At 41.0% G+C, this 13,464-nt stretch overlaps 1 protein-coding gene across 1 annotated transcript in view; it reads right to left on the bottom strand.

Annotated features, from left to right (window-relative positions):
* jph3b (junctophilin 3b) overlaps positions 1–13,464 on the bottom strand; it is a 59,428-nt gene that overhangs the window by 35,337 nt on the left and 10,627 nt on the right. Inside the window, exon 2 of the mRNA XM_085464569.1 lies at positions 840–1,326. Within this exon, the coding sequence (XP_085320695.1) occupies positions 840–1,326 (487 nt within the window). The remainder of the gene's footprint in view (positions 1–839; positions 1,327–13,464) is intronic.

Below are 13,464 nucleotides of genomic sequence, written 5' to 3'. Positions count from 1 at the left end.
GGAATGCATGCCAATCCATTTAAAGGCACTTAAGAAGAATGGGTGTTTGTTTTTTCCTTGAATCCCTGTCCTCCAAATGAAGGACAGGTCACTTCATAGTACGTCATTCCACTACCCTGCCACAGAGTTGATATCTGACTCACCACGTTGGACTAACCACGTTCCAAAGTCATTCCAGTCACAATCTTTCAAAGCTAGACTTCCTCTTGCGTGAATCAAGAAAGGAGACCACAGTAGGTGGTGTTATTTGTATGATTTTTGGTGGATAGACTCATGTTTGATTGACATACTTTTCAAGTAAACATTGCTGTTGAGTTAAAATCCTGCCAGAATTTCTTAGAGTGTTAAATGTCTGACTTTTACAGTAAATTTGAACTTTTCAGGGATAAATATATTAGATTGCATAACTAAAACATGACAACGATGATGGGTATCAGTATGATTACTGTGGAACTTGTCAAGGAAGGATCAGTTTTAGTTAACCAACACAGTATGCTGGATTTCTAAGGTTTATTTTGGGGCTTTTTGCCTTCATTTGATAGTTAAACAGTGTGGAGTAGACAGGAAAGGGCTGCAGGTTAGACTTGAACCCAGTCTGCTACGTTTTAGTCATAAGGCATATGCATACCTGCTCAGCCAGTGAGCTAAACTGGTGCCCTAGTATACAGCGTGAAACAGGCTTCAAACTAATGAAAAATTATGTTTGAGAACAAAAGGTTTGGCAGATTGCCCCAAATTTGGATGAAAACTATATGTGCAAAAAGGTCTTTGTGGGTCTTTTATATCTGGTATCCTGCAGCAGCCCAAACCTACCACCTCTATTGTCCACGTGCCATTACCTGATGGTAGAGTTGATATCAGATGCAGCAGAGGACACGGTACTCATGCCAGCTTCACTCCTGAATGAGCTCTGTTTAGACCTCTGGGAGGCCAAAGAGCTCCTGGACTCTGACTTCCTCAGCTTGAGACCTGACAGGATGGATCTTCGAAAAAGCCCGCCCTTCCTTTTCCCCTTCAGCAGCTCAGCCTCGCTGTGCGCTGTCAGCACAAAACCTCCCCGAGACACCGCGGGGCTGCTGCCGCTGCTGCCTGTGCTGCACATGGAGACGCTGGTGGTCAGCGTGCCGGGAAGGGGGGGAGGTCCAGGAACCACTGCCCCAGTCCGGTCCAGCAGAGCTGTCCCATTGCTGTGCTCTGAACCGGAGCGGAGAGAGTTTATGGAGGTACGAAGCGGGGAGCGGATAACGGCTGCCATACCGTAAGGGACGCTCTGACGAACTCCGTAGCCATGACGCATCCCGCCAACCCACTGACCCTGAAATGTTCCTGAGGGGGAAAGAAGAAAACACTGATTAGACCTGATCAAGATCACATGGAGATGCATAAACAAACAACAAAATCCCAACCACTGACAACAATCAGTGCTTTATGGCATTAATGAAAGTCATGAAGTGATAATAATTCGCACATAATGATTAATTTGTACACCTTTACTGTGTCGACTGACACTATAGTTCCCACAGCTACAGAGTCAGATACATAATGAATTCAAAAACGGGAAGAAAATGGATTTCTTTATGGGTTAAATGAGGGATTTCACAAGTGATCATTTCAGTCAGCTGTTATGCAAAATACTTACAGTCGCATTAATTAAAATGTGCCAAAAGGTGCTGCCTAGAAATACCTGTCGTCAACACAAAAGTGTTAAACTGCAGTTGTTATACGGGTGTAGGGCAGCTCAAGTTAAATCCCCATAGAGTTTGTTGTTAACATAATGTCTGAGACTGAGATCCCCAAGGCCTCATCCACCTGAGACTGTCTAAATAAGGGATTTAACCCCTTAACGCCTAATTTTTGTCAAAACTTACATAAACGATAAATTTTAATCAATACATTGCAAAAAATGTGGAATGTAGCAAATATGATAAAAAGATTAAAACGAATTTAAGCACATTAATATTTAATTGATTGTTTTTAATTGCCTGAATAAATGCTTAATTTTCAAAAACTTTAAATTTAACTTTAAATTTTCTGGCAACAATTTCACAATTCAGGCTTTAAAGGTTAATATCTGTCCCTAAATATGGAGTTCAGAGATATATACGGATGTGATTGCACTAATGGTAATTTAACTTGAAATGCAGCATTATAAATTGAACAAAATAAGTGAAAATAATTATTCTGTAATGAGTCTGAATGACAGACGTGCATGAACAGGAAGTCTTTCTGTAAAACGGTCACAATATACAGGAAGATAAGTAATGCCCACAGGATCAGCCACTCAGACTCTTTACAAGAAGAGCAGGTCCAGACTTTGTGTACAGGGGTAACTGGGATCTAACAATACCCATCAGCAGAAAGAAACATGTTTAGGTTTTGGTCTCTAATGTTAATATACAGTGGGGCAAAAAAGTATTTAGTCAGCCACCGATTGTGCAAGTTCCCCCACCTAAAATGATGACAGAGGTCAGTAATTTGCACCAGAGGTACACTTCAACTGTGAGAGACAGAATGTGAAAAAAAAATCCATGAATTCACATGGTAGGATTTGTAAAGAATTTATTCGTAAATCAGGGTGGAAAATAAGTATTTGGTCAATAACAAAAATACAACTCAATACTTTGTAACATAACCTTTGTTGGCAATAACAGAGGTCAAACGTTTACTATAGGTCTTTACCAGGTTTGCACACACAGTAGCTGGTATTTTGGCCCATTCCTCCATGCAGATCTTCTCGAGAGCAGTGATGTTTTGGGGCTGTCGCCGAGCAACACGGACTTTCAACTCCCGCCACAGATTTTCTATGGGGTTGAGGTCTGGAGACTGGCTAGGCCACTCCAGGACTTTCAAATGCTTCTTACGGAGCCACTCCTTTGTTGCCCGGGCGGTGTGTTTTGGATCATTGTCATGTTGGAAGACCCAGCCTCGTTTCATCTTCAAAGTTCTCACTGATGGAAGGAGGTTTTGGCTCAAAATCTCACGATACATGGCCCCATTCATTCTGTCCTTAACACGGATCAGTCGTCCTGTCCCCTTGGCAGAAAAACAGCCCCATAGCATGATGTTTCCACCCCCATGCTTCACAGTAGGTATGGTGTTCTTGGGATGCAACTCAGTATTCTTCTTCCTCCAAACACGACGAGTTGAGTTTATACCAAAAAGTTCTACTTTGGTTTCATCTGACCACATGACATTCTCCCAATCCTCTGCTGTATCATCCATGTGCTCTCTGGCAAACTTCAGACGGGCCTGGACATGCACTGGCTTCAGCAGCGGAACACGTCTGGCACTGCGGGATTTGATTCCCTGCCGTTGTAGTGTGTTACTGATGGTGACCTTTGTTACTTTGGTCCCAGCTCTCTGCAGGTCATTCACCAGGTCCCCCCGTGTGGTTCTGGGATCTTTGCTCACCGTTCTCATGATCATTTTGACCCCACGGGATGAGATCTTGCGTGGAGCCCCAGATCGAGGGAGATTATCAGTGGTCTTGTATGTCTTCCATTTTCTGATGATTGCTCCCACAGTTGATTTTTTCACACCAAGCTGCTTGCGTATTGTAGATTCACTCTTCCCAGTCTGGTGCAGGTCTACAATACTTTTCCTGGTGTCCTTCGAAAGCTCTTTGGTCTTGGCCATGGCGGAGTTTGGAGTCTGACTGTTTGAGGCTGTGGACAGGTGTCTTTTATACAGATGATGAGTTCAAACAGGTGCCATTCATACAGGTAACGAGTGGGGGACAGAAAAGCTTCTTACAGAAGACGTTACAGGTCTGTGAGAGCCAGAGATTTTCCTTGTTTGAGGTGACCAAATACTTATTTTCCACCCTAATTTACGAATAAATTCTTTACAAATCCTACCATGTGGATTCATGGATTTTTTTTTCACATTCTGTCTCTCACAGTTGAAGTGTACCTCTGGTGCAAATTACTGACCTCTGTCATCATTTTAAGTGGGGGAACTTGCACAATCGGTGGCTGACTAAATACTTTTTTGCCCCACTGTATCTGCTGATAACAGTGGAACTCAACTAAAGTCAATTAGTAAATAATGGACTGTAACTTAACACTGCTGTCAATTAATTGCTGGCAAGCCAGTGATCAAATTAGCAGGTGTACCCCCTTTACAAATACGTTAACAAACAAAAAGAAACAAACAAATGAAAACGAGATGGCGATGGAGGTTTCAATGAAACAATCCAAAAAGCCACAGCATGCTCTCCCAGGAGAGGCCATCTTTTGTATACAGTGTGAAATATTTCCAAAACCTACAGCATATACTACATGTAGACTCAAATGTATTAATAATTTCTCATTTATATTTGCCTGTATTTACCAATTTTGTCTCCTTAAGAAATTGTAGGAATGAAACTTTAACACCGTCACACATAGAGCAATTATGAATATCCATATGTTTAAGATTATATATATATATATATATATATATATATATATATATATATATATATATATATATATATATATATATATATATATTTTAGACTCACCACCAAATACGAAATGAAGAATTTGAAAAAACACTGCAAGCCTGGCAAAAACCACCCATAGGTGGGAAGGGTTTTTTTTTTTTTACCAGTAAATAGTAGCTATCAGCATGCACAACATCACAGCTTTCATCCTGCTAGCTGTCTGGCTGGGCTAGCTTCTCTCTGTTTTCTTTCTGCTTTGCTCTGCTGGTATCTTCACCATCGCGCACTCTTGTTTTTGATATTGAAGGAGAGGAGGCGTAAAGAGCAGTGAGGGGTTTGTGACATTAACACAGTGGGTGCTGCAGTTATGTGGTAAGGTGCACTAACCTACGGCTACTGTGACCCCGAAAGAACCATTTGATTTAGCAGAAGATTACTGAAGAGAGAGGGACGTCGGTTTTGGAGCCAAAAAGGTTTCCTGAGGTCAGTAAAAAAAACTCCTTAGCTCCATAGCTCAGCTTGACTTACTCATACCAAATATTAGTATTTATCTATAAAACCCTCTATTCTATGGTCTCTGGACTACTTAGTTCATTTAACCCAAAAATCCACATTTCAAAGTCAAACTAAAGACCTGAAATAACAATATAAAAACACCAAAACTACAATAGTTTCCCGGCAACATTTGAAAATGAAGGCATCTGCTTCTGGTTTTATTTCTCAATAAAGGCAATACAGACATGACCATTAAAGCATCATTAATGAGGAGTTCCTGAATGACTCAATTAATCGTTATACAGATGATAATGAAAATTTACTGGAGAACAGATTTAATCCAGTGATGTTTAGTTCATCTGTGAGTAATGAACACTTACACCACTTGCTGCAAAGTACTGATTTTTTGTACTCTCTGGTATTTAATTTAACTAATTAACTGTGAGTGCGAACGATTGTCTCTCCGTGTTGGCCCTGCGTCAGATTGGCGACCTGTCCACGGTGTCCAGTGGAGGCTGGGATAGGCTCCAGCCCCCTAGCAACCTGCAGTTTGGTGTAATTCATTCTGCATTTCATTCATTGCCAAGCATTTGTAGATTTCACTAGTTCCTCTTTTTTGTGTTCTCTGTGCTAAGGTGTTGGGAAGCAGTACAGGGGAGTGGCTTCCTTTTGTCACTCCCATTCATTCACACCATGAATCTGCACTGTCCGCATCCCTTGCTACATAACAGTCCCTATATCTCTGTGTTGCAGAAAAGTAGGGCATCTGAGTATGCATATGCATGCATGTGCTGTCATTCCTCTTTCTCTCTCTCACTCTCCATGGAAGTGTGTGTTCCAATAGGAGGCCAAGTAATCCATCCCACCTGCCCATACCTCTGATGTAACAGCACTCTGATTCATTCTGTAGCGAACGCACTCACTCAAAACCAAACTACATGACCATATAAGGACTGCAACCACATTCTCTGTCTCCATCACAAACACACACAAATGTTTCCCTAGTGGGCTAAAGTGTCGGTGAAATGGGAAGTGCTGAATGAAGACAATATTATAAGCCAATCGTATTCCAGGACACATGAGAACATGATCACACGGGCACAACAAGCACCCAGACGCCGCTTTCAAAAAAGCCCGTGTGAGCGGTGGTGTTAAATCTGAACCTGCCCCCACGAAGTGCTGCCTCATACCACCACTCACCCCCCCACACACACAAAAACAAACAGAGGCTGTGTCACAGACAGCTGGCGAGCACATCTGGCAAGGCCTTTGTAATCACATCAGCACACAGCTGTACGACCATATGAAAGGCGGATCAAAGAACACTCGCACACACATGCACAAACGAGCACCTGTGCAGCAGCTTGACGAGATCAGCATTTCATTAAATGGCCGCCAGAATGCTCCAAGGCCGGCGCAAGAAGAGCGAGCATCACCTGCGAGTGCGTGTTTGTGCTGACAGAGCAGAACGGAAATAACCCGCTGCTACAACAGGTCACGTTCATTTAAAAAGGCAGTTGTGTAAATGATTTTAAAAAAAGAAGCACCAGCCGCATCCAAAAAGGAAAAAACATACAAAATAAATTTTTTAAAAGTACGACTATTACACTGATTTTTCATAATGCTGCTCCTGTACACAAATGTACAAAATGTAAAGGAGTAACTGCTCACGGTTAAAAATAAAATTAGAATATGAAGCTGTCGGCTTCACCCACAGGTACTTAAAAACTCATTATACCAACACTTTCATTTATTACCAATCCACTTGAAGATATTTCTAAAAGAAAAAGAAAAAATCAGGGCCAAGCCTTTTGCTAATAACCCTTCAGATAGAAGGCAACAATTTAATGTTTCGTACTTCAATTGTCAGCTTTTGAACTACTGAATTTTTTATAGTCTGGCAAAGTTGACTGTAGTTTTGCATCAACCATACAAATATGACAATAAATGAGTACACTTCCCAAAATAATGAACTATCCCTTTAAATTAACGGTATGAGTAAAATGTGAAAAATGGGACAAGTGTTGTTTCATTTGCTGTTACAGTAAAACCTCCAAATATGAGGATTTCTTATGCTATATACAGTGTACTATAGGTAGTATGTAGTACACTCTGAGGGCCCATTCACTGTGCTGGACAGCTTGTTTCTGAGCTACTAGTGTACTAGTGTCTCTGTGTGCAGATCATTGTTTACAGCGCTGCTGTTTACAGTCCAGTTATTATAACAGATAAATATTTAAAATAGCTAACAACAAGCTAAACTGTGACATAATAATTGAACCAAGAAGTAACCGCTTCGGCACCGTCCTGCTAAGCTCAGTGTGTACGATGAGCACAGGAACCCAGAAGAACGTGTAAATGTTTTACATTGTCCTGTATGCCCTACACATTTATGAACCTGTATTTATCCCACATTTCTAAACTACTGGATTATTATTAGCTAAATTACATCTAGGTTATTACTTAACTCTGTGATTCATAGACTTAAATACACTAATATTTCTGTAAATACTGAAAAAAGCAGTATAGCACAATACAAGATATCAGCAGCTTTAAAAATGCCTGCTACATTGAATCAGCACCTCTCTATAGCACTAACACACTGAAACATTGAAACCTTCAAGCATGTAGGAGTTATTGAAGGCTGTGTTAACTGCAGCTGGGTGCACCAAAGAAAATGGCAAGTGAGTGTGTAAATGAATAAATATATGTGAAGCAGTATGTGGGTTTGAGCTTTTTCATGACTTCTTGGAAGCGTATACCACCCTCAGTCTGCCTGTCGCTCTCCATGGTGCTGAAAAATACAGCGTAAGGCAGCTGGCAGTGATTTACTGCAATATCACACCTTACAGAGTCTTAACTGAAAGCAAGTGCAGTGGGGTAACTGTACAGGAGTTTTCTGACAGAAGATACACTGGATTGGATTATCCTGCCGTGGCTGCACTGACAAAACAAACACTGTTGGGATGTCAACGCCTCAACCTCAGGAGTACAGTCGCAAGGAGAATCTGCTCCACAGCTCCCACGCCGACAAAATTTCACTGATTCTGCCTGGAAGCCAACGGGAGGCACAAGCAAAGTGGACTCTCATTGCAACTACTGCAGCAAGGACAAGGCAGCTGCGCGGAAAGAGTTAACACGGCGAGATCAAAGCTGCGGAAACATCACAGAGTCACAGCGATCTGATCACGCGCCAACCCCCAGGCTGAATTCATAATTGTCTCTTTAACAAATGCGCGTGTCTGTCCTCTGTTTCTAGGTTAAAAACCCTCTGCATTATAGGGTCTGTATTTCATTCACAGCAAACAGAAATCTTTAAAGTATTACTGGACTGTACACACACACACAAAAAAAATGTGATTACACGGCTAGGTGTCTGTGATTCTTAGTCTGTGGTTCTTGTGTGTCCACATTATTGCATAGCAGACTACTTTACAACTCAAAGTATTGATTTGTGATGCACAGCACTTGCAAAGAACAAAACATGGAGCAAGACAAGCTGGAAGGAGCTCAAACTGGTTATTATATGAATTATAAATGTGTTGTTTTACCATGTCAGCACTTGCCCTTGTGCATATGAGAGAGATGGGGAGGGAGAAAAACATAAGACAAGACAAGGCCGAGTTTATCAAACACTTTTTCTCCTTTATGTTGCAGACACTCGGTACAAATGGCTGGTTGTTGCTTGTGGTCGTTGGAGTGAAACTGGTCACAAAGAGCTTTACGACTGCACCAAAAACCGATTGCTTTGGGATCTAGTAGGTTGCCGTGGTGACCAGCAGTTTGGAAGATGCTGACTTGTCGGCGAACACTTGCAAACTATTTTGCAGGGTAAAACAGCAAAACGTGCAGAATGTAAGCTGTGGTAGCAGAGATTAAATCTCACCAGCCGGTGGGGACGTTGTTTTCTGTCTTCATATTTTATGTGTTGCAGGAGTAAATCTGGACTTAGCAAAGCGAGAAACAGGCAGCAACTCACATGTGCTCTCATAGTGGAAAGTTGAAGAGCTTGAAGTCCTTGTCGTTTAGCCTCTCTGTTGCTTGCAAAGTTGTTAAAATAATTTCAGTCATCATTTTGGGGGCTTTAGTATGTTTTGGATTTATTATTGAAGGTGTTTTATATGAACAAACACCCTGTATATGGCTATGCAGCTGTAAGTTTTATTATGTTCTATCTGCTGTGTTTTCTGTGAGTGTTTCAGATGTGCAGCTATACTGTGCTTGTGAAAACTGCTCATCTACACTTGTTTTGTGAAGTTATATAACACTCTTCATGTCTAATGCATAGCTTGGCAGCAATTATTTAGCAGGCTTTCTTTTACATAATTTACTGTATGTGTGTTTGATGCTGGTTATACACCCATTTTAAAAATATTATTGTTAATTTCTGAAAGAAATTAACACGTTGTTTCTGTTTAGCATGCTGAAGGGAACGTCTTAAAAAAAGACATTACACCTGTGGCTTTTTGAAAACCTCTCAATCTGCTTAGGTCAGTAATGGCAGAACAATAAAAAGGGAAATTGCGTCTACAGTAATAAATCTCAGGTGGACAGATACGCTACAGATAAACTACATCTATATGGATACGCATTTCTAAATCATCGAAGACTTCCAGTAAGCCATCAGCAAGCTGGCTGCAGTCAGTGGTTGCATAAAGGCAGAAACTGCAAAAACAAGAGCAGAATTCACTCAGAAGGAAATGAATGGAAATGAGAGCTAAGCAAGGAAGAAACACGTTAGAAGCGCTTCATCAGCAATGTGATGCAGAGGCAGCCCTCGCTGAAGTCAACATCTATGAGGCTGTAGCAAGCCAAACAGAAGGGGGACGCATGAGTGCAAACCTCTCCCCTCCAGCAGATCCCTTAGACTGCACTAGTCAGTAGGTTAAGGATCACATGAAGCTGTCAAGCTACAGGACATGACAGCGTGCACCACATTTTTACCACTTAAGAAAAGAAAATGACAAGTCTGACTCTGGTAATAGACCCGATATGTCATACATGAAAAGTTTTTTCAATATATTTAGGCCTTCCATAGCACTTGAAACCCTCTCATCAAACATCTTCACAAGATAACTCAATATGTCTGACCATACAAGATTTGAGGTCCTGCTCAGCAGTGGTCCTCCAAGTTAGGTAAAGAATCCTCTGTGCACAGCAACGAGCTTTCCCTCAGTTTGGCTACAGTGTGGGAGAGGCTGGAAACGGCTATTTGACGAGGTGGATTGTTTTCTAAGATATTGAGTATGGATTTAAATCTTTCAGAGACAAACTGAGAGAGTTTGTGAGAGCTACAATCCTGAGTTGCTATACCTGAACAGAACAGGTGAAATAAAGTAAACATGATAAAATCAGGATGTTTTACATTGAAGGTGATCTTTCTCCACTCGCGATGCACTTTTTCAAGTTTCACTACAACTTGAATAATGAACTGGAGAGTGTTTTCAGACACATTGGCATCTTCGAAACTACAGACAACCATGGAGTTTGCCAAGTGGTCTCCAACATGTCTCTAGATCTGTGTGACTGAAGTTTTATTCAAACTAGCTGAAGTCTAGCAGACAGTGGCTAACAGCCCCCTGTGCTGGCTATTCCCCTAATAATGCATACGTATAAGCTTTAATGAAACTTACATGGGTCAGTACTGTAACGGTTCAACCCCTTATAGCTTATATATCATGAAGGAGGATCATGATGCTTCCAGCCCAGGCAGTTGCTGTTCATATAACACTACACCATCCCAAGTGCTTCTCGGGCAAACTCCATCTACGCAGTTAGTAACGCATCAACAACAGTGCGGGGCAGACTTCCAAGACAGATATTTAGAGTTTCATGATTTAGTCAGCACCATTAATCCTCACTGCAAACATAAAACTTCTCCCGTTACATAAGCTAAAGCCTGCAGATGGGTTGTTGTTTTGGCTTTATAGAAGGCACATAATAGTAATGACCCTAGGAAAAAAAAGATAAACAACAAGTTACTGAAAACTTGTTTTTTATGGGCGTTTTTCACTAAAAAAAATGTTTTAGTTTAACAGGGAGAATTAAATCTTATGCATCAATCCTCCTTAATAATTTTTGATTATATTATTCTTATTCTTCTTATTATTATGCTATACAGTGGAGCAGTCTGTAGTGAGAAAAACTACTGAAGAGAGGCAAAGGGAGAGAGAGCCCTGGGGACGGTGCACGGACACATCGGCTGGGGGAGAAAAACAGCAACTACACAAACAGAAGGAAAGACAGATGGTAACTAAAGACAGGTAGACAAGAAAACCGACAGGCAACAAGCCAAGAAAAAGGGCAGTAAAGTCAGGCTGTGCAGGCATGCAGACAAACCCACTAAACTGGTCAAATCACTGAACACTGAAAGCAAGAAAAGTCTGTTCAAAGCTAAACCTCTTCCTGCCTAAATCGCTGTGTGGGACTATTATCCGTTTAAGGGATTTTGCTTGGGCCCCTTTTTTCTGTCTGAGTCTTTCAGATTGCAATTTGAGGATTATTCATCTGCTCAGAAATTTCATAAAAAAGGCTCGCGATAACGCGATGACATTCTGATGACCTGCACATTGAAAAAATGCCTACAATTTTCTGTCATCTTGTAACCAGTGTTTTGGTGATAATAGTTTATCCAACTATGAATGGTTTGGCAAAAAACAAATACTGTCATGTGTCCTTAACCTCAGTCAGTCAGATTTCTTTGTTCCCCATAAAACATTTAGTCTGTTTAACATTCTCATTGTTTGCATCCATGTTCGTCAACTGGTGTTCTTTTGTTCCCCATTTCAGGCTTGCATGATTTGCTTCACAGTCACTGAGTTGGATGTTCTGGGCTGTGAAACAGTCGGTGGGATTTTGTAAGACTTCAGGATCACTTTGCTTTTTTCATGCATTTATTCATTCGTTGAGACCTTCATGTGGATCAAATTGGCTACATATTTTTTTTTATAAATGCATGTGTATAAATTACTTCCCATTTTCTTGTGCAACCCTTAATCAAATGGAGTTCCACAATCCTGTGCTAAGTTTTCAATGTCGTATACGTATGTGCATCTTTCTTACCAACAGAACACGCTTTACTTTCAGAAAGAAATGGTAAAGAAGAAAATGCATGATGTCAACGGCTCAATGAGAAAGAGCATGAAAAAGAAAAGCACAGTGGCCTGGCATTCATAAATAAACTAGCAGCATGACGGCGCTCTTACCAGACAAGTAAAAGATTCCTGAAAACCAGTGGAAGATGAAATACTGAAGGGGATAAGCAGCAAAGATCATAAATAACTCAAACAAGGAATCTGGAAAGGGATCATGACCTGGCAGCAACACGGGGAAGATGCTTTTCCTTTTACGTCAATACAGCAAATCGGTGACCTCATCAACTGTGCAAACTACCGTGGGATTACAATCCTATCCATACCAGGCAAAGTGCTTAACAGGATCATCTTGCACAGAATAAAGGAATTAGTCATCATTCAGCTCCACTGGGCTTCACAGAGAATAGATCCTGTACTAACCGAGATACTGTGTGACCACCGAGCAAGAATGGACGACAGCTTTCTGCTGTACAATTTAAAGTATTCATCACGAAAGGCAGCTCAAAAACGTGTCCAAAGAAGACGCTGTCAATTTTTACCTTGCTAGCAGCAACTTAGGATTTGGACATTTGGATTTGTCAGCCAGTACTATTAAGGTGACCTGGCATTACAGTACAATACCTATCAACAGATGGATGAGAATATAGTAATTTCATGTTCTCTTTCGTTTTTCCTCCTAAGTTTTCCCTGTCAACTGGTCCATACAAGAAGATGGCAGGTATTGAAAACCATTAATCAGTACAAATATAAATACTTCCTGGAAATGACGCGTTGCAAACCTTAACTAAACATGGTGAGATCCCTTTCTTTAATAGCTACAGTTAGATATAAGACTATCAGAATGACAGCACAGAATGATTTAAGAAAAACAACTTCAAAACAGATAACCAAGCCAGGGACACGTTTTAGGAGGCAGGCATCTCTTTTCCAAGGTACACTCTTTCATGAATGTAAACATAGAGAGTTTACAACAAGGTGAAAATTACTGGTGACACTCAACAGCAAGGCCAGATTAGACATTACCAGAAAACATCTAAAATAGCTGCACAACCAAGATTAACTTGTACTCAAAAAATAGAAAGACAAAAATATGGAGAGGGAGAGCAACAGCTCACGATCCAGTGCATATCATATTATCTGTCAAATATGGGGGTAAGTATTGTTATGGCATGGGCATCTATGGCTACCAGTGGAAGCAGGTCAGCAGTGTTTATTGATGATGTGACTGTGCTATATACTCTGCTCAGATTCAGCCAAATACTGCAAAACTGATCAGACAGTGCTCCACAGAGCAAATGATTAATGACCCAAAGTATACCGCGAGAGCAACCCGAGAGTTTCCTAAGGCGAAGATATGAGATCTTTCACAGTCACTTGTTCTCAAGCCAACACTGGAGATAAAACTGGATGCAGACAAACAAGCAGACGCTGAAGCCGGCTGCAGTAAAT

Source organism: Copadichromis virginalis, linkage group LG7 (assembly GCF_057382275.1).
Source record: "Copadichromis virginalis isolate Kocher_CV1m ecotype Utaka linkage group LG7, C_Virginalis_male_GT1.1, whole genome shotgun sequence".
NCBI classification, from domain to species: Eukaryota; Metazoa; Chordata; class Actinopteri; order Cichliformes; family Cichlidae; genus Copadichromis; species Copadichromis virginalis.
Note: the sequence above shows the minus strand (reverse complement) of the source record. Positions and strands in the feature narration are given on the sequence as shown.